This window comes from Astatotilapia calliptera, chromosome 16 (assembly GCF_964374335.1).
Source record: "Astatotilapia calliptera chromosome 16, fAstCal68.1, whole genome shotgun sequence".
Classification (NCBI taxonomy): Eukaryota; Metazoa; Chordata; class Actinopteri; order Cichliformes; family Cichlidae; genus Astatotilapia; species Astatotilapia calliptera.
This window is the reverse complement of record NC_137437.1, coordinates 2,082,731-2,103,142: the sequence shown is the minus strand read 5'-3', so window position 1 is coordinate 2,103,142 and position 20,412 is coordinate 2,082,731. Positions and strand designations below refer to the sequence as shown.

At 42.6% G+C, this 20,412-nt stretch overlaps 1 protein-coding gene across 1 annotated transcript in view; it reads left to right on the top strand.

The window, feature by feature from the left end:
• Window positions 1-20,412, top strand: part of ttn.2 (titin, tandem duplicate 2) — a 228,147-nt gene that overhangs the window by 145,680 nt on the left and 62,055 nt on the right. The window contains exons 149-182 of the mRNA XM_080290745.1: window positions 189-345; window positions 472-614; window positions 1,872-1,990; window positions 2,103-2,280; window positions 2,446-2,730; window positions 2,815-3,108; window positions 3,217-3,516; window positions 3,675-3,983; window positions 4,120-4,346; window positions 4,447-4,761; window positions 4,875-4,989; window positions 5,124-5,432; window positions 5,522-5,703; window positions 5,894-6,023; window positions 6,134-6,285; window positions 6,528-6,675; window positions 6,770-6,990; window positions 8,458-8,554; window positions 8,762-9,058; window positions 9,543-9,842; window positions 10,208-10,522; window positions 10,760-10,983; window positions 13,110-13,260; window positions 13,348-13,629; window positions 13,768-14,070; window positions 14,556-14,861; window positions 15,836-16,117; window positions 17,530-17,717; window positions 17,938-18,049; window positions 18,156-18,294; window positions 19,095-19,258; window positions 19,345-19,496; window positions 19,658-19,814; window positions 19,928-20,209. Of these exons, the coding sequence (XP_080146871.1) occupies window positions 189-345; window positions 472-614; window positions 1,872-1,990; window positions 2,103-2,280; window positions 2,446-2,730; window positions 2,815-3,108; window positions 3,217-3,516; window positions 3,675-3,983; window positions 4,120-4,346; window positions 4,447-4,761; window positions 4,875-4,989; window positions 5,124-5,432; window positions 5,522-5,703; window positions 5,894-6,023; window positions 6,134-6,285; window positions 6,528-6,675; window positions 6,770-6,990; window positions 8,458-8,554; window positions 8,762-9,058; window positions 9,543-9,842; window positions 10,208-10,522; window positions 10,760-10,983; window positions 13,110-13,260; window positions 13,348-13,629; window positions 13,768-14,070; window positions 14,556-14,861; window positions 15,836-16,117; window positions 17,530-17,717; window positions 17,938-18,049; window positions 18,156-18,294; window positions 19,095-19,258; window positions 19,345-19,496; window positions 19,658-19,814; window positions 19,928-20,209 (7,335 nt within the window). The remainder of the gene's footprint in view (window positions 1-188; window positions 346-471; window positions 615-1,871; window positions 1,991-2,102; window positions 2,281-2,445; window positions 2,731-2,814; window positions 3,109-3,216; window positions 3,517-3,674; window positions 3,984-4,119; window positions 4,347-4,446; window positions 4,762-4,874; window positions 4,990-5,123; window positions 5,433-5,521; window positions 5,704-5,893; window positions 6,024-6,133; window positions 6,286-6,527; window positions 6,676-6,769; window positions 6,991-8,457; window positions 8,555-8,761; window positions 9,059-9,542; window positions 9,843-10,207; window positions 10,523-10,759; window positions 10,984-13,109; window positions 13,261-13,347; window positions 13,630-13,767; window positions 14,071-14,555; window positions 14,862-15,835; window positions 16,118-17,529; window positions 17,718-17,937; window positions 18,050-18,155; window positions 18,295-19,094; window positions 19,259-19,344; window positions 19,497-19,657; window positions 19,815-19,927; window positions 20,210-20,412) is intronic.

Here is a 20,412-nt window from a genome sequence, read left to right as displayed (position 1 = left end):
AGCTTGGTTTGTAAAGTTTTAAAGCACAAAAATGTTTGTAACTGATTAAAGGTCAGCTGAAATTAAATATATGTCATTATGTAGATTAATTAACAGATAACTGTGCTATTAATGAACTTAAAGGTATATAAACAATAGTAACATACCACTTATTTTTGTTCTGCTATTTCATCTCGGTATGTCCTTAGAACCTCCCGAAGCACCTGATAAACCACAAGTTGATGACATCACAGCCAATAGCATGCTGGTCACATGGAATGAACCAAATGATAATGGCAGCCCCATCTTGGGATACTGGGTGGAGCGCCGTGAGATCAACAGCTCACACTGGGCACGTGTAAATAGGTGAGAAAACCATACAATGTAACCATTTTCTTTCTTTCTTTTCCAATTTGCAACAAGACACATGAAAGTGCATATTGGCTTGTGTGAGGGTAATAACAAAGCCTTCATGGTACCTTTGGTCTTCAGGAACATCATCCCTGTCCCTGAGCTAAATGTTGAAGGTCTGATCGAGGGGCTGACTTACATCTTTAGAGTTGCTGCCGAAAACCAGGCCGGCCCTGGAAAGTTCAGTGTTCCCTCTGAACCCAAGACTGCCCAGCCAGCAATTTGTACGTAAACTGTTCTAAATCCTTTGTTCGACAGAACTGTGAGTTGTCATTAAATGTTTTATTCTTAGTTATATCCATCTATAACATTTATTTAATATTTGAAAAATGAGCAACTGGCAATTTTTAGAATTTAGAAGTATGAAGAAGAAAAAGTTATGGTAAAATTATTTGCTCCTTTTAAGATTTTCTTTTGGGTTTTTTTAATACTTGTCACATTTATATGTTTCAGATAAAATTTCAAACAAATTTTAATATTAGAAATTGGTAACCTGAGTAAATAGAAAATATTTTTTAAAAGATTATTTCATTCACATTCACATTACAGGGCCTCGAAAGAGTCCTGTATTGTTATTTTTCATCACTACCTCCCTGAGTCGGGAGGGGATCATTTGTGCGTGTGCTGCCTTCCTTGGATGTGGTAGTCGTTTGTCAGGTTCTCTCGAACCCTGATTCCCCATTATCTGTGGTCAAACATGGCAGGCAGATAAAGTGCCATCGAAAGTTAATATGGCAAGCATTCGAATGAGACATCGCCGCCGTGGAGGGAAAGGGTTACAGTTTAACATTTTGAAGAGTCCTGTTGCATCTGGCATAAAATGAGCAAATGAATGGAACCATGAATTCTCTTCTCTACTAGAAAATCCTGAAAGAGAATATTCAGCCATCACTTTGTGCCCTGAAGCTCAAGCGCACCCAGGTTATGGAGCAGTACGATGATACAAAACACACCAGCAAGTTCACGTTTGGATGGCCTAAAAAGCCCAACTGAAGGTTTAGGAGTAGCCAAGAGTAACTCCAGACTTAAAACATATAGAAATGGATTGACATGACTTCAAACAGGGCAATATGGCTGAATTCAAACATATCTGCAAAGAAGAGTAGACCAAAATTCTTCCACACCAATATAAAAGATTCATTGCCAGTTATTGCAAACACCTGATTGCAGTTCTTGCTGCGAGAGGTGGTAGAACCAGCTGTTAGGTTCTCTTTTTCATATAGGGCCAGGTAGGTTTGGATTCTTGTACTAAATGAAATCATCATGAAAAAAACAGCATTTTCTATTTACTTATGTTGTCTTTGTTAAATACAATTTGTTTGATGATCTAAAACATTAGATTAGATGATTTCCAAGTGTTTTTTTGTTTTAGTATAATATTCGAACTGAATTACTTCCTACCTCATCTGGGTATAGTTATTCTCACTGAAATATAGTCAATCGTAGGGTGAGATTCATCTGTGTTTACTTTGACCCTACAGTGCCTCCAGGTCCTCCAGTTGCCCGAGTGGCAGCAACTACTGACCACTCCATCGAAGTTGAGTGGGACCCGCCTGCTGACAATGGAGGTGGGGAAATCCTGGGATATCATGTGGATAAGGTGAAAAAAGTTACTTCTCATAGGTTTTTAACTTTGTTTTTGAGATTCTGTCATGTTAGAAGTTGATTTCAGTCCTGATGGATGTTCTTGTTTGTTTTGTGGTGTTATTCAGGCTATGGCTGGTACCAAGGACTGGTCAAGATCTACGGAACGTCCGTGGAAGACTCGGAACTTCACTGTTTATGGAGTCAGAGAGGGAGCAAAGTACACGGTCAGAGTCATTGCCTGTAATGCTGCTGGAGAGGGAACACCAGGATTCACAGAGTCTGTATTCGTCAGAAATCCTGCAGGTTAGCTGAAAAACTCAGAATTTTTTTTTTAAAAATGTAGAAATTTGAACCAGTGTTCAATTAGATCAAATCTTGTTTAATTTCGTATTGATGTATATCTTCTTCTTCTTGTATTTTATTTGTTTGTTTTTCATTCTTTGCTTCTTTGCTGGTCATCACTAACAGAGATCCCAGTAATTGAATTGGATCTGTCTGTCAAGAATGGCGTCGTGATCAGAGCTGGAGAAAACCTCCTTATACCTGCTACAGTCACAGGTAAACCCTACCCAGCCATCACCTGGACCAAGGATGATGGCAAACCCGACAAAGACCGTGCGGAGATCCTCACTGAGGACAACAACAGCATCTTTTCAGTCAAGAATGTCCAGAGGAAAGACTGCGGAAAATATCAAATCTCCGCTTGCAACCCCAGTGGCATCAAGTCTGCATGGACCAGAGTGGAGGTCATGGGTGAGTCCAGGACGTTAGAATTCAGTCTGAACTTGTAATTAGTTGAACAAATGATCAAACAGGATAATATTGTTTTATTTTCAGATGTCCCGGGACCTGTCACAGACCTGAAGCCTGTTGTTGTCACTCGTAAGATGATCTTTCTGAACTGGGATGACCCTGAAGACGATGGAGGCAGTGACTTGACCGGCTTCCTCGTGGAGCGAAGAGATCCCAAGATGCACACATGGAGGCAACCTGTTGAAACCGCCTCGTCCAAGTGTGAGTGTGTGGGCATTATGGAGGGACAAGAATACCTGTTCCGTGTCATCGCCAAGAACAAATACGGCCTGGGCCCACCTGTTGAGCTAGGACCCATCAAGGCTGTAGACCCACAGGGTGAGTGCTACGTTTATTTTCATTCTATGGATGTTGGGGATTTTGTGTTTAGAAGCAGTGTGAAATGTGGAAGTGTATTTGAAACAAGTTTCTTGTGTGGTTTTGCAGGCCCGCCATCATATCCTGAGAAGTTCCACTACACTGAACGCACAAAGAACTCCATCACGTTCGCCTGGAAACCACCACGTAATGATGGCGGCAGCCCTATCATTGGTTACTTTGTTGAGAAAAAGAGGCAGGACCAGCAGGCCTTTGAGCCCTGCAACACTGAGATCTGTCCCAACATGACTATGACTGTGGAGGGCCTGGATGATGCCTGGATGTACGAGTTCAGAATCAAGTGTGCCAACCTTATTGGAGAGAGTGAGCCATCCATCCCACTGACTGTGGTTATCCAAGATGATGAAGGTAAAGCCTGAAAACTTCTACTTGTTCAAGTAATGGATGGAAGAGTTTTCTCCAGAGAAATGTATATAAAATAAAGAGGTCAACCCTGGTGGACGCTAATAACTTGGCTCATGGCTCATGCATTCTGATTTGGTTGATTTCTGTCTTGCCTTTCTCAGTGTCTCCTGAGATTCACATGCTGAAGCAGTTCAAAGGGGACACCATTACTGTGAAGAAGGGTGAATCCATCGAGATCCCAGCTGATGTCCTGGGACTCCCCATCCCTAAGATTGAGTGGTCTAAGGATGACGTAGTGATCGAGAAACCTACTGAGACTCTACTGATGGAGACAAATGTGACTGGCAGAATGAATTGCAAGACCATGCTGTCTATCCCAGCAGCCAACAGGAGGGACCGTGGCAGTTACACTGTGGCTGCCTCCAACAACATGGGTTCAGCCACGCACACGGTCTATGTCATGGTGCTTGGTGAGTTGAAATCATGTCACTGTGGTGGTACTTTATAACATAAAATATGGTGTTATGTTATTAGTTATGCTAGTTCTGTTTGTATCAGAGTAACCAGCTGACAGTGTCCTGACTGAACTCATGCTCTTCTCTTCAGACCGACCAACTCCACCAAGGAAAGTGACAGTAACCAATATCAGAGGTGAGTCCTGCTACCTCAACTGGGACGCACCACTTGATAATGGCGGAAGTGAACTGACCAACTACATCATTGAGAAGAAGGAAGTGGTAACAGAGGTGCCTGAGGTGGAAGAGGGACAGGAAGCTCCACCTGAACCGCAGTGGGAGGAGGTTACAAATAGTATAATTGAGAGAAAATATGGGGTATGTCTTTATAATAGTAGCACCAACTACAAGTTATATTAATAATAATAAATGTAGTCCAATTGGTTTCCAATGGTAACATCACCTACATCTTTTGAAGGTCTGGAACCTGGAAGACAAAAAGACCTACCTTTTCCGGGTACGGGCTGAGAACCGCTACGGTAAATCTGATCCCTGCACAACTGAGGAAGTTCAAATTATAGACCCCTTCGGCCTTCCTGGCCCTCCAGAGAAACCAACAATTGCAGAGTACTGCAAGACCTCCATGACTCTAACCTGGGAACCTCCCAGAGATAATGGAGGCTCCACGATTATTGGTTACTGGCTGGAAAAAAGAGAGAAAGGTACTGCTTACTGGGCTAAAGTCAATAAGATGCCCATCACAAAGAGGGGCATGAAAGGCTGGGAGTACCAGGTGAGCTGTGGGGCTTTCTAGTAATTTTAGCATTTATTTTAAGGAAAGCACTGCCTCGGTGTGTACAACTCCTTGTTTAGAAATTGAATACTGTTGCATTATGTGTCTCTCAGGTGACACGTCTGTTTGAAGGAACAGAGTACGAGTTTAGGGTCGCAGCCTGTAATTCAGCAGGAACCGGACCTTTCAGTGGACCATCTGACTCTGCCTTTGCTGTTGACCCTCTCAGTAAGTAAAGGACAATGCATGTCTTTTTAAAACCCACCAGCTTACTTAAGTCTGGTGTTGGCCACCAGATTCAGGGGGATGATGAATGATAGAATTTGGATACTTTTTTCACATTCTGTTGCTTTTCCCTGCAGCTCCTCCAAGCATGCCTGCTGCTCCCGAGGTGGCCGATAAGACAAAACACAATGTCACACTCTCCTGGAAACCACCAGAGAGTGATGGTGGCAGTCCCATCAAGGGCTACATTATCCAGATACAGGATGAGGGGACATCAGAGTGGGTGAGAGTAAATGATCCTGAAACCCTGCACCCCACTACTGAGTTTACAGTGCCAAGCCTCCGCGAGCTGAAGCGCTACCGGTTCAGGATCATTGCTGTCAATGACATTGGAGAGTCTGATCCCAGCCCCCGCACTAGTGAAGTTCTTATTGAGGATGTCCAACGTATGTCTGAATTTAAAGTAATTTTCCCTACAATAAGTAGATACTGTGTATTTCATCCACTGATGTGTTTATCAATTCCTACTCAACAGTTCCACCTTCAATCACACTTGATGTGATGGCAGATGACCTGGTTTCCATCCGTGCTGGAGATCCCATTAGAATCCCCACCACCATCAAAGGCCGGCCCACTCCTAAGGTAACCTGGGACTTTGACGGCAAAGCCAAGTCGCACAAGAAAAACAAACTCCACACACTGCCTGTGGACTCTGAGGTGAGACCTTAATACCACATTTTCAGGAAAAAAAAAATCACCTTTCTGAAGAGTTCTTGCCCTTCTTTCCCTTATTTTTCACTTGTCTGTTACAATTTTATGAAACCATTGCATTATTATGTTTGTGTTTGTATATCTTACAAAATACATAAGACAATTCTTTAAATATTTTTTTGTTTTGCTTGTTCAGGTGGAGTCCACAGACACCACTTCTGTTGTGACTATACCTGTCAGTCTGAGGACTCACTCTGGACGTTACACCATCACAGCCAAGAACAAGTCTGGACAGAAACACCTCAACATCAGGGTCATTGTCCTCGGTATGTTTGTGACTTTTTTTTTAAGAGAAGCATACTTATAGATGACTAGCAATGGCAGAGTGGCATCTTTTTCCTGTGTCCTAAATGTTTTACTGTGCTTGTGCCTGCAGATGTTCCCGGACCTCCAAAGGACTTAAAGATTACTGACATCACCCGATCAACCATGAGGCTGATCTGGAAGCTCCCCAATACAGATGGAGGAGAGCGAATCAAGAGTTACTTTATTGAGAAGAAATCTGTGACCGACAAGGCCTGGACCAAGGTAAACATCACCTTGTTGTCAGTTTCTCTATTCTATTTTGCTAAGTTTCAAAAGTAATGTATGGAAATAGTCCCTTTGATTAGATGTTGCAGGAATGGATAGAGACTCCCAGGCTAAATAGTAAGCTGCTTCTATGATTCTAATATGTCCATGACTCAGAAGCACTAGATATAACAGCTAAGTTTAACTTTAAGATTCTGCTGTTTGTGATTGATTAGCTGCGTTTTTTGCTTTGTTATCAGGTTAATGTAGCCTGTGCTAGCCAGGCCTACGTGGTGCCAGGACTGCTAGAGGGTCAGGACTACCTGTTCAGAGTGCGAGCAGAGAACCGATTGGGATTCGGCCCGTTCACTGTCACCACTGAACCTGTCCGGGCCAGAGACCCCATCTGTGAGGACTTGTTTGGAATTTCAGCTCCAGATATGCAGCACATACTTCCAAAGTTTATATGAATTGCCCTAACATTAACCATCCTCTTTCTCAGACCCACCTGACCCCCCCACCAAGCTGAAGGTTAACCTGGTGACAAAGAACACTGTCACCTTGAGCTGGGAGGCTCCCAAAAATAATGGTGGCTCTCCTGTGAAGCATTACATCATTGAACGATTGAGCTGGGACACCACCGGCAAGGAGAAAGAGACCTGGAAACAGTGCAACAAGAGAGATGTGGAAGAGCTCACCTTCGTGGTGGAGGATCTCAAAGAGGTCAGGCTTTCCTCTTCAAAGTATTCCTCCATGTACTGCTTGTTTCCTGTATTAATTAGAATCACATTTATGAATACATGGCTGGAGAAAGGCATATTTTAAATGTCACTTTTTGTCCTAGTTTTAAGATTGATCATTTTCTTTCTGGAAGTTATTTAAGATGATTTCTAGAAAACTCAAACTGATAACTGATGAAAATGTAATGCAATAAAAGTTGATTCTGTTCATCGGGGTGTAGCGTTTTCAGTGGGAGAAACGTTTCGTCACTCATCCAGCTGACGTCTTCAGTCTCAGCTGACTGCAGGTTTCCCACCTTATAAACAGGAAATTTGCCCAATAACTGAAACAAGCACCACCAGTGAAAAATGGTCAGTTTCAAGATCATTAATATGCAAATTCTCATGACCACTGATCAATGGCCATGAGTCCCATTCACAGAGAGTTGGGGAATGGCTGCAATCACAGCATTGTAAGATGGTGACAGATGTACCCTTAGGCCCCCTCCTCGATTCAGAGATGGTCTTTCCCTTTTCACGTAAATGGCCTCCTTGACTCCGCCCTCAAACCAGCGTCCCTCCCTGTCCAGGATGTTACATCCTCATCCTTGAAAGAGTGTCCACTGGCCTGTAGGTGTAAATAGACTGCAGAGTCCTGGCCTGACGAGGTGGCTCTTCTGTGTTGTGCCATCCACTTAGCCCAGGGGTGGGCAATTCCAGGCCCCAAGGGCCGGTGTCCTGCAGGTTTTAGATCTCACCTTGGGTCAACACACCTGAATCACATGATTAGCTCGTTACCAGGCCTCTGGAGAACTTCAGGACATGTTGAAGAGCTAATTTAGCCATTTAAATCAGCTGTGTTGGTTCAAGGACACATCTAAAACCTCCAGGGACACCGGCCTGGAATTGCCCACCCCTGTCTTAGCCAGAGGTTGTTTGTTTTCCCTGATGTATAAATCCTGGCATTCCTCCTGGCACGTAACAGCGTACACTATGTTACTCTGTTTGTGTCGGGGGACCCGATCCTTGGGGTGGACCAATTTTTGGCAAAACTCTTCTCCCACTGAAAACGTTACCTCCAGATGAACAGAATCAGCTTTTTGGGATTTCCTTAGCTGGATGATCAAGGATGCATTAAGATATAATGCAATAAAGATTGCTTCTTTTACTTTAAAGTTTTTTAAGATGATTAATATTTAGTGCATAATCTTTAACCCACTCTATCTCTTTGCGATGTTACTGTCATTTTAACTTGTATTTCTCCAACACAAAATTTGAGAATTAAGCCAAAATGTATCCTGCAGAGAGAGTTGCTTCTGAAGGACATCTATATTTTTTACAAAAAAAACTAACAACAAAAAATAACAGGAGAGGATAAAACCTGAGCTTTCAGCCCACTTTCCACAGTGATTTGGGAATTTCTACTGGAATTTTACCCAAACTTTGTGTTGACTGTCTTGTTAATCTACAGGGAGGAGAATATGAGTTCAGAGTAAAAGCTGTAAATGCTGCTGGACCCAGCCGACCCTCTGCCACCATTGGACCCATGGTCATCAAGGATCAGACATGTGAGCAACAGCCTCTTCAGCCAATGACAGGCTACTCATATTCCACTCTATTTGACCAGCACGTTTGTTTTTTCAGTCAAATATTCATAGGGGCTGTTTCACGAACATCTGTGGGTGCCTGAGAATGTTGCATTCAGTTAACTTTATGATGGTGATTAACAAACAGTTTGTTTTGTCGATCATAACAAACGGATCATCTCTCTGCAGGTCCGCCCACTATTGAACTACGTGAGGCTATGGAGGGAGAGGAGGGCTGTGACATCAGCATTGTCGCAAAAGTTAGCGGCTGTCCGTTCCCCAGCCTCGTTTGGCACAAAGCCAGTCTGGACAAACCTGAGGAGAAGTCTGCCATTCAGTATGACCAACACATCAACAAACTAGTAACCCAGGATAAGTGCACCCTTCTAATACAGCAAGCCAGCAGGCATGACAGCTCACTCTACAGCCTGACCGCCACTAATAGTCTGGGCACTGTTTGCAAGGGCATCAAGCTCTCAGTGTTTGGTAAGAAATTCAACCTAAAGATGTTACATGTGTCTTTTCAAATCTTAAAAAATATTTGGATTTTATTTCTCAACAAAGCTGAATCACAGCAAACCATATTTCTCATCGGATAATTTAATTTAAAGGCAACAGCAGTACAAGTTTCATTACCAGACGCTTGGCCTGGCAGAGCGCTGTGTCACCTTCAAATCAACAGCGCTATGCCCGACTCAAAGCCTTTGCAGTATCCAAAGTTCTTTGTCTAAAAAAGTTTGTAATGTTCAATTAAAAACAGCAATCTTCAGAGAGAATGAGAATGTCATTTTGTCCACTTGTATTTTGAAACAGAGACTCAGTTTATTCAAATTGTGTGATGTTCTCAAATCAAGGTTAAAAGTCTCGTAGCAGTTTAATTATCAGGTGATAGCAGGTTTGATCACTGGTTGAAGTGATTTCCAGGTCTCTTCAGATATACATATATGACTCAGCCTCCCTCCCTATGTAGGGCCTCCCGGTCCCCCAGTCGGACCAGTCAAGTTCACGGAGGTGTTTGCAGAAAGAATAGGCCTCGCCTGGAACCCTCCCATCGATGACGGTGGATCTAAGATCACCAACTACGTGGTTGAGAAGCGTGAGGAGAACAGGAAATCGTGGGTCCATGTCTCCAATGATCCCAAAGAGTGTACCTATGTGGTAACCCGGCTGACCGAGAACCATGAGTATGAGTTCAGAGTCATGGCTCAAAACAAGTTTGGAGTAGGCCCACCACTGGTCAGTGATCCAGAGAAGGCCAGAAATCTCTTCAGTGAGTTTAGACCATCACGTCTTCACCCTCATTACACAAATGAGGACAAATAACTTGTATTACACTTTGTTAATATTATCTATTACATGTTAAATTATTTATTTACGGTCCACTTACTGCATAACTTACCGTCATCATTTTCTAATATTAAAAAAACTACTGTCAGTTCTATGGTTTTATATATCAGGATATATTAAAAAAAGAAATTGGCCTTTAACAGGCCAAACATAGACAATATTACATATTACACTGTGTCACTAACACCCACAGCTCTAGAGGATTCTGATCTGTCTGTCTGGTAATTCATAGACAAATGATGTATTGATTATGGGTGGATCGTGGATAACAGCCCTGTCCTCTTGCAGCTGTCCCCGGTCAGTGTGAGAAGCCCACTGTGACCGAAGTCTGTCTGGAGTCAATGACTGTCAACTGGGAAGAACCCAAGTACGATGGCGGGTCCCCCGTCACTGGCTACATCATTGAGAAGAAGGAGACCACTGCCAAGCGCTGGATCCGTGTCAACCGTGAGCCCATTAGGGCACTGCCACTGGGCAACAACTGGGATGTCACTGGGCTACTGGAAGGGGCCCTATACCAGTTCAGGGTCATTGCTGTCAATGCTGCTGGCTGTGGACTGCCCAGTATACCTTCTGACCCCATACTCTGCAGAGACCCCATCAGTAAGACAGAAGTTATTATTGTGTTAAAGCATGTTAGCAGCAACATTGCAACAGAGATTAGATCCTGTTAAATGATTCTCGAGCAAAACTAAAATAAATGATCCCAAATGAAATGTCAAACTCCAGACAGCAAATTGTGTTGGTGCTGAAACATGTTTTACCATTGTGTATGCTTCTAATCACATTTGTGATTTAGCAGAAACTGGAGCTTTACAGTATTTCAATTTGTGCATGCAGAGCCTCCTGGACCGCCCACTCCAAAGGTAACAGACTGGACAAAGTCTACAGTTGAGCTCGAGTGGATACCGCCTCTGGTGGACGGAGGGTCAAAAGTCACAGGCTACATTGTGGAGTTCAAGGAGGTGAACAAGGAGGAAGAGGAGAAGAAAGCTCAGAGGAGGCTACTCCTGAGTGTAGCTGAAGAGGAGAAGGAAACAGAAACTGAAGAGGCCTGGGAGAAGGTAAAAAGAGAAACAGATTGTGACCAGGTGTTCGGCGGGGTTATAAAAGAAATCGAAAAATGACAACGCCACCTAGGGGAATTTCACCCCCAGGAAATATACATTTAAGAAAAATAGATAAAAGGAATAAAAAGAGGCCGCACAGATTCGAGGATGCACACCGAGGCAGGTTGGCTCCAATATTAATACAGTTTTATTTACGGTTAAAATAAATAAAATATTAGAAAGCAAAAGGTAGCGTCGTTGTTGACAGTGTCCTCAAGTTAAAAATAAAACAATCATGGAACTTGGACTTACCAGCAGCCGTGGACCCAAAAGAAAATCACACAAAAAGAAAATCACTACAGCCCACCCGGTGCTGTACAAAAGAAAGTGTGAAAACGACCCCCCACCTGAGGTCCCAGGGCCACTGGCACGTCCTCCGTCCACTGAAATACAACACAGAGCAATACGTTAAAAGAATAAAAGGACACTGAGCGTCAGGCTCGCTACAGATCATAAAAACTAAAACCAACTGTGATTACTTTAATAAAAGACACACACACACCAAACTGGAAGGCTTGCGCCCCACGAGTCAAACTACAACTCGTGCTGGTGGTAATTGTCCAGGTTCAAAATAAAATGGGCAGCAAAACACAGCTGATTTCCCACTTACTACTACTTACTTCCGAAAAGAAAACCTAATTTCTGCCGTTCAATAGGCTTCTGAACAAATGTAAACTTTTTAACATTATGCAAAATTGCAAAACGCTCAGCTGTGTCTCTAATAAAACCTCTGTAATTTGCTCTGCTTCAGTTCAGCAGCATCAGGTAATGTTCATTTATTGATTAATAGTTTTATTCCTTCTTTTTTGATCTACTGCAGAATATTTTTGTAAAATCGTTTTTCTGTTTTAGCCTCAGCTACGTTGACACAAAGGCATCTGCTGTGATGCTCACACCTTAGATAAAGTCTCGAAAGTGTCAGCTTCCTTTTTATGGTTATAAAAATATGTAAATGTACTGATCTATGATCTGAATTATACTATTGACTGAGTGTCTGAGGCTAACAGTTACACAGTCATACCAAGACTCTGTCCTGATAGTTTCCACTTTCTCTTTTGTATCAGAGATACTGAGACAATATTCAGGATAAATAACCATGAAAACAATTTATTCAGTTTAGAGGTTTACACATCACATCATTATAATCACAGAGCCCGTTTCACTTGAATCGTCCACTTGATGGCGCAGTAGAGCAAATGAAGCATCACAATGCTTCGAACCATGAGTCGACCGGTTGGATGGAAGCTTCAGTTCATCTCACCATCACTACCTGTAGCTGTCATATGATCTACTCGCTTGCTGATCAATCCGTCGCGGTGTGCCAGCATTTACTGCTGCTTTGCGCCAAACGCACGGGAGGAACGATCCAGAAAAACACCGGCTTAGCTTTATACGGGCTGACGGCACCCTGCAATCAATATGCAGGAGGGTTCCCAATTAACCTAGTTGCGCAGGAGAGAGCGAGGGCGGTAGAGCGAGAGAGAAAGAGGAAAAGACTAACATAAGACACCAATGCATTAAATCTATGAAGAGATAGAGCACTATGGTTGTAATGATGCAGTAAAATAATGTAATCTGTGTATATATGTAAATGGTAAATGGCCTGCATTTGTATAGCGCTTTTCTAGTCCATAGGACCCCAAAGCGCTTTACACTACATTCAGTCATTCACCCATTCATTCACACACTGGCGATGGCAAGCTACATTGTAGCCACAGCTGCCCTGGGGCACACTGACAGAGGCGAGGCTGCCGGACACAGGCGCCACCGGGCCCTCTGACCACCACCAGTAGGCAAACATGGGGTTAGTATCTTGCCCAAGGATATTTGGCATGCAGCCAGGATGCAGCCTGGGATCGAACCACCGACCTTCTGATTAGTGGCTGACCTGCTCTGCCACCTGAGCTACAGCCACCCACATCTTTACTTTACAGAGTGACATCAGTTGCTCTGAACTCATCTTTAATGTTGTAATGTTGACTTCAGGATTTGAGACATCTCCACAAAGCCAATGAAGATCCAGTATGTAGTGTTTTTAACATGATTAAATGAACGTTAATTTGCATTTCGCCTCTGCCCAGGCAAAGGACACTGAGATCAGAGGAACTAAATTTGTGGTGGCTGGCCTTAAGGAAGGTGGTCTGTACCGCTTCAGAGTCCGAGCTGTGAATGCTGCTGGAGTAGGAGACCCTGGATTAGTGTCTGAGCTAATTGAGGTCAAAGACAGAACAAGTAAGATACAGATCCAACTTTAACATCTGGCAAAGCAATATTTTTTGTTAATAACACAAACGTAAAAATTGTCCCCGTCTCGTGCAGTTCCTCCTGAGATGGATCTTGACGCCTCAGTGAAGGAGAAAATCGTAGTCCATGCCGGTGGCACCATCCGCATTATCGCCTACGTGTCCGGCAAACCTGCCCCACAGATCACTTGGTGCCGGGATGACAGTGAGGTGCCCAAAGAGGCCGTGGTGGAGACGACAGGCATCTCTAATTCACTGGTCATTAAGAACTGCAGACGCCAACACCAGGGCATTTATACACTAAGTGCAAAGAACGAGGGCGGAGAGAGGAAGAAGGCGGTCATTGTTGAGGTCCTGGGTGGGTAATCACATTCACCTCAAACAATTTGAACATGCTGATGCATAAAGAGCTGTCCCATCCACTTTCTTAACCGCGTATCCAAGTAGAATATGGAAGCTTTATGTGCAGAGTCTGACTCCGTCCTTATCTCTACAGACGTTCCTGGACCAGTTGGTCTTCCCTTCGCTGGAGAGAACCTGACCAATGACTCCTGCAAGCTGACCTGGTACTCCCCTGAGGATGATGGCGGCTCAGCCATTACCAACTATATTATTGAGAAGAGAGAGTCAGACCGCATGGGTTGGACCTCTGTATCTTACACAGTGACAAGAAACAATGCTGTAGTACAAGGACTCATCGATGGCAAGGGCTACTTCTTCAGGATTGCAGCTGAGAACATCATAGGCATGGGACCTTTCGTTGAGACCGACAAGATGGTTCTCATCAAAGATCCCATCTGTAAGTCCAACATGTAGTAACCTGAAAGGAAAAGAGTCCCTTATTTAACATTTTAGTTGTAACTTCTTTACAATTTTAAGGGTAATCACCAAACTAGAAAAAACATAATAGGAGTTATTACTGAATTGTTATATACAAAGTTTTTTCTTAAATCCTCATTTCAAAGTTGCAACTATTAGGCATGAAATCTAGAAGACGCTGATTTTATGTCGTTTTAAAAATTAATTAATTCATCAATTAATTATTACAAATTTGTTTTAAATCTATGGAAGCGCAAAAATAGTTTTTCAATTATATACTTTCAATAATTTGAATGTTAATTATAACCTGGAAGTAAATCTTTTTTACAAGTCAACTCCTCACAATTTGTGCAGAATATCTACAGGAAAACAACAACAACCGCTTGTGAGGCACGAAACCCTTTGACAGTCATTTGGGTAGAACAAAAAAAAACTGCTGTCACTCTGTGTTTGTATCTTCTGCAGCTGTCCCAGAGCGTCCTGAGGATCTAATCATCACAGCTATTACCAAAGACTCCATCTCCGTCACCTGGAGACCACCCAAATATGATGGTGGTGCAGATGTGACCAGCTATGTCCTTGAGTCCCGAATGATAGGCCATGACAGCTTTGTGAGAGTAGGCGGAGAGGACAAGCTGATGGACAGACGGTTCACACTAACTGGGCTGAAGGAAGGCTCAAGCCATGAGTTCAGAGTCTCAGCTGTCAACCAGGTGGGACAAGGCAAACCATCTTTTGCCACCAAACCTGTGCAGTGCAAGGATGAACTTGGTAAGTGACACAACATGACAACATTAATTTTATCATAAAAACTAGTGACTCACCAATGTGAAAACCAAGGATGGTAACTATGATTCAACATTGCTTATGAGGTATAACAGTTGTTTCAGCAAGTTGGTTTTGGGATGTAATTCGAGGTTTGTCAGTGTTTTGCCATGTAATGGCATAAAGAGATGTTTTAATGCTTCAGTTGTCAGCAAAGGCCAGAGCTTGTATGTTTTTATTCAGCCGTTCTATTCTGATAATGGAGATAACTTGAGTTTTCCTGGTCTCACGGATAAACTGATTAGATTCTGATTGTCAAAGATCACGGTTACCTTAATCTCACTAAACATACTTTTGGCCAATATGTTATTTGCTAATTATGAGAAAATTTAATACAAATATCTAAATGGCAGAGTCTCACCATAGTGTGTGTGGAAGTCTTGTGTTAACCCTGCTTCTCCAAATAATGTGAAAAGACAAAATTATGACATTTTATTCAAAAGGTCATATTCATGTGTAAAAATACATTTTTAGGTCAGGTTCTTCTAGGTCGTATTTGAGCAAAAGAAGGGAAGTCCAAATATGGTTAGATACTGAACTGATGACATTCACTCATTTTTGAACCCCACCTTCATGTGTACAGATTGTGGGGTTTAAGCTACAGTATGTGTGAACATTCCTGTTGCCTATGTTTGTTCATACAGAATAACTGTAAATATATTTTTATTTTAAGTTATTTTTAAAGGCTTCAATGCATCTGTTGTATGATTTTCAACACACATGGACTGGAACTTGATCTTCGTGGTTGTTGTGGAAATACAATAAACAGGATTAAATAATTTGATATGAAGTAAGAAAATGTGACAAAATGTGCCATTATAACTGTTGTAGGTGTGGAAATGGTCTTTTAAATCAGAGAAAATGATCTAGGGGAAGATTTTCAGCTGATATAATAACTAGCTGAACTGTTACCCCTGCAGAGCCACCGACTCTGGACCTGGACTTCAGGGAAAAGCTCATGGTAAAGGTGGGAGACACCTGCATGCTGTCGGGACGCTACAGTGGCAAACCGGCCCCTGCTATCACCTGGGCAAAGAATGATGAGGACCTGAAGGCAGATGAGGAAATCAGCCTCCACAGCACCACCCACCACCTCAGCCTCAACATCAGCAAGGCCAAGAGAGAACACAGCGGCCGCTATTGTGTCAGCGTGGAGAATGCTGCTGGCACTCGCTCGGGAATCTGCACCATCACTGTGGTCGGTGAGTCGCAGCAAAGAGCTAATGACCTGACCAGCTGTGGAACTAACACAACACAAAAGTAGCATTGATCCGAACCAACACCTAACACCAGAAATGAAGGATATGTTAATGGATGTATCGAGATGAGTGATCAGCTGCTTGTACATGACTCAAAATCAAATCAGAGGTTTAAAAACTAAAATTCAGAAAAGGCACTTAAAACAGTGCCTCTGTCTGTCTGAGCAACCCGTTCTCACTCCCAAAGCGTAACATTTTACGCTAGGTGACAAATCGTCACCATATTACGTTTTCGGCTACCCACCACGTTCCTAAATGACGACCTCGGAAAAAGAGGAAATATGAGAACCGTCTGGACTGAACCTACACATGTTCGCTCTTTTTCTTCAAATCGCTTAGAAACACGCTATTTAACATCATTAAAGTCCTGGTTAAGGTCAGGAATAAGGTTATGGTCAGGGCTAGGGATAAGGTTAGGTTTAGGGCTGGAATACAGGGCTGGAACGTCTACTACCGGGCGAGCGTCATTGCACCGGATTCCAGCCATAACCCGCCGCGTACCATAAGAACGCCGAAGGTCTCCTTTCGCGTTCCTCAGGAACGCCGCGGGACGTGACAAAACGTCGACATGTTACGCCTCGGGAGTGAGAACGCTCTGGTCTTAGCATTTAAGACCGAATGGCCGCGTGTAGTCTGGAAAAAGTCAAGATTTTTTAGACTACTTGGATACACAACACATCAAAATCAGACAGAAAATTAGAGTAGTAAGTATACTGGAGCTGCAATATGGACCATAAGAGAGATTTATGGTATATTATCAGGAAAAATGAGTGACAGATCCACATATGAGGGGCCTGAAAGGCTCTCTCTTTTTAAATACTATAGGAAACAAAAATAAGCAATCTGAGGGTGACGTACTGTTTGGGCAATGTGCAACATATTCAAGATAAGAAGAGGCCTGGTTTTTTCGAGAACTTGTATATAAGGAGGAAAGTTTTTTATTTGATTCTGGGGTTAACAGGGAGCCACTGATGAGAAGCTAATATGAGAACATTATAGCCTCTTTTTCTAGTTTTCTTTTCTCGTTTCTTTTGCTGCATTATTTTGGATCAAGCGAAGGCTTTTGGGGGAACTTAGAACAACCTGATAACTACAGTAACTGAGCCTAGAAGTAAAAAAGGCTTGAACTTGTTTTTTAGAATTACTCTGAAACAGAATGTTTCTATACTGCAGAAATACTAATGCTTTAGACTTTAGATATTTTCCTTTACTTAGCATGTTGAACAAGTAACTGTTTAAATGTGTAATAAATGTTACATTTGAGTATCCCAGTATTATAACCTTTTATAAGCCAAGGCGTGAAAATAAATGAAGATTTTCATGTTGCTGATCGCTGTAAATTATTTTCCTGTCAGACCGTCCTCAGCCACCAGAGGGACCCGTAGAGTTCAACGAAGTCTACAGGAATTACATGGTAATCACCTGGAAGCCGCCTCTGGATGACGGAGGCTGTGCTGTCTCCAACTACATCATTGAGAAGAGAGATACCAACAGAGACCTATGGATGCCTGTCACCTCATCCTGTACCAGAACCACCTGCAGAGTGAGTAGAGATATTTTAAGCACAGAAAATGTTGGAAACAGTGACGAGAAGTGCAAATCTGGGCCAGACTTTTAGTATGCACCTTATATGTAAGAAGATCCTGTGAAAATCTTTGATAAAAAAGTTTGTTTGAAATGCCTGAATTTTTACCATTCTGTTTTTTTATTCTTTTGTTATCAAGACAATAGTACAAAGGCTTTGATTACTAATATCCTTTCAGGTGCCAAAGCTAATCGAGGGCCGGGAGTACATCATTCGTATAATGGCTCAAAACATCTATGGCATCAGTGACCCTCTTCTGTCTACAGAGACTAAAGCTAGAGACATTTTCAGTAAGTGATATTCACAGAGAACGACACACAAAGCCAGCAAGCAATCCGCTTTTGTGTTTATAAAGTAAAAACAGCATGTAATTGCATTTCATTGTGTCTATTACAGAGACACCAGATGCTCCCAAGCAGCCTCTGGTGAAGGAAGTTTACCATGACTCTGCCCTAATCAGCTGGGAGCCACCTGCTGATGGAGGGAAACCAATCACAGGCTACATTGTGGAGAGGAAGGAGACCATGGCCAACAGGTTCATAAATACATATAACACTAATAATTTAGGGCCCAGGCAATGTTTGTAGGCTTTTCTTCTAATTGCTTTTTCGTGTACTTACACAGCCATGACTGGCATGTCAAAGTACACAATCCAGACTTGTAACACGCTTATGAATTATTAACAGCACATTTCAGCTAGTTGTTAAAGTTATTTGTTTTAGTTGCTGATAATGTAACTACTGCTCTGTGAGTGTGTAATGTTTTACCACTGGTCTTGTGTGGTGGGCACCAGTCTGTGGGAGCTATGTCAAACTCTTTCTTCCAGTGTGTGTGTGGCCTCACAAACTCTGATGCCACAGTCAGCCCAATGCCTAATAAATCAAACTTTTTTAGAAAACTGAGATTAAACCTGTTGCAACACAGCAGTGTGGTAGTTAGCTCTGTCACCCCAGAGCAAGAAGGACCCAGGTTTGAGTTTATTTGCCTGCCTTGTCTTTCTATGTGGAGTTTGCATGTTCTCATGCAAACCATGTGTTGTTGTTTTTTTCTGAGTACTCTGGCTTCCTTTATTCCTCAAGTTAAAAAAATTTATGTTATTTATATTTATATAAATGCATTCTTACAAACAAATTGTTAGACTTCATCTGAATTTTCATTTCATTCCATTCGATTTCAGCGTTTTCAGTGGGAGAAACTCATCCAAGAAGTCACGTTGATGAGCAAGGAAATATTTCTCCAACTGAAAACGCATCGTCAAGATGAACAAAATCAACTTTCTGGAATTTACTTAGCTGACATGCATCAAGACATCAGCCTTTATGTTTCTCTTCTCAGGTGGGTTCGCTGCAACACAGAAAGAATCCATCCTAAGGTGGAGTATTGGGTGACCGACCTCCTGAAAGGCTGCGAGTATGAGTTCAGGGTCAGTGCTGAGAATGAAGTGGGAGCTGGAGACCCAAGCCCACCATCTAAACCGGTCTTTGCCAAAGATCCCATTGGTGAGTTGTTCTCTTACAATTACACTCCATGTTATTATTAGTGGATGTAAATGCAGCACAAGAATATTCCTTCTTCTTTTCCCTAGTGAAACCTAGTCCGCCAGTGAATCTAAAGGCTATCGACTTTACCAAAGAGTCAGTTACCCTGTCATGGGAGCCACCCACCGACACTGGCAGAGGAAAAATCTTTGGATACTTGCTGGAGTTCCAGGCAGCTGGAAAGGAGGAATGGCTCAAGGTGAGGAAGTTACCTTGAGCCATTGAGGCGAGAGATATAACATGTAGACCACCCCTACAACTACATTTAACCTTTTAATTTCTTCATTTCAATTCTAATGTTCTTTCTTTCTTTCTTTCTTTCTTTTTTATTTCACTGAATTTTGTCAATTTGGACAACAGGTGAACCAGACTCCAGACTCCTGCAAAGAAACCAAGTTTAAGGTTATCAACTTGGAAGATGGTGTTTTGTACCGCTTCAGAGTCATGGCTGTCAACGCTGCTGGGGAGTCCAACCCAGCCAACCTTACTGAGCCGATTAGAGTACAGGACAGACTTGGTGAGTTGTTATTTCAGTATCATAGAATGCTACATAATGCTACATATGTGTGTTGAGGTACTATAGTGTTTGTAGTCATTAATTCTCTCACTTCCTTCTTCTACATCTTTCAGAGCCTCCAGAGTTGATTCTGGATGCCGGAATGACCCGAGAAATTAAAGCCATGGCTGGCACTCATATTGCTCTGATAGCCGGCATCAAAGGTGTCCCATTTCCCACTGTCACCTGGAAGAAGAATGACGCAGAAGTTCCCCCTCGGGCAGATATCGAAACCAACCAGACAGGCACCAAGCTGGAGATGAGGTTCTGCCATCGTGGTGACTGTGGAGATTACACCCTAACTGTGGAGAATCCAGCAGGAACCAAGACTGTCACCTGCACTGTGCTAGTTCTTGGTAAGTACGGAATTATTTGTAGAATTGGATTATTAACTAAAATTCAGTGGTGGTTTGAAGGGACACATCTGGAGCTGAATCGTCTGTGTGGTTTTTAATTTTGAAAAAGTGACTGTGATTAAGCACATTTTATTTTTGTGAGCCATCACCCCTGTGATACAAAGTCAGTTTCATTTTTGTGTCTTCCCCTAATGAAGGATCAG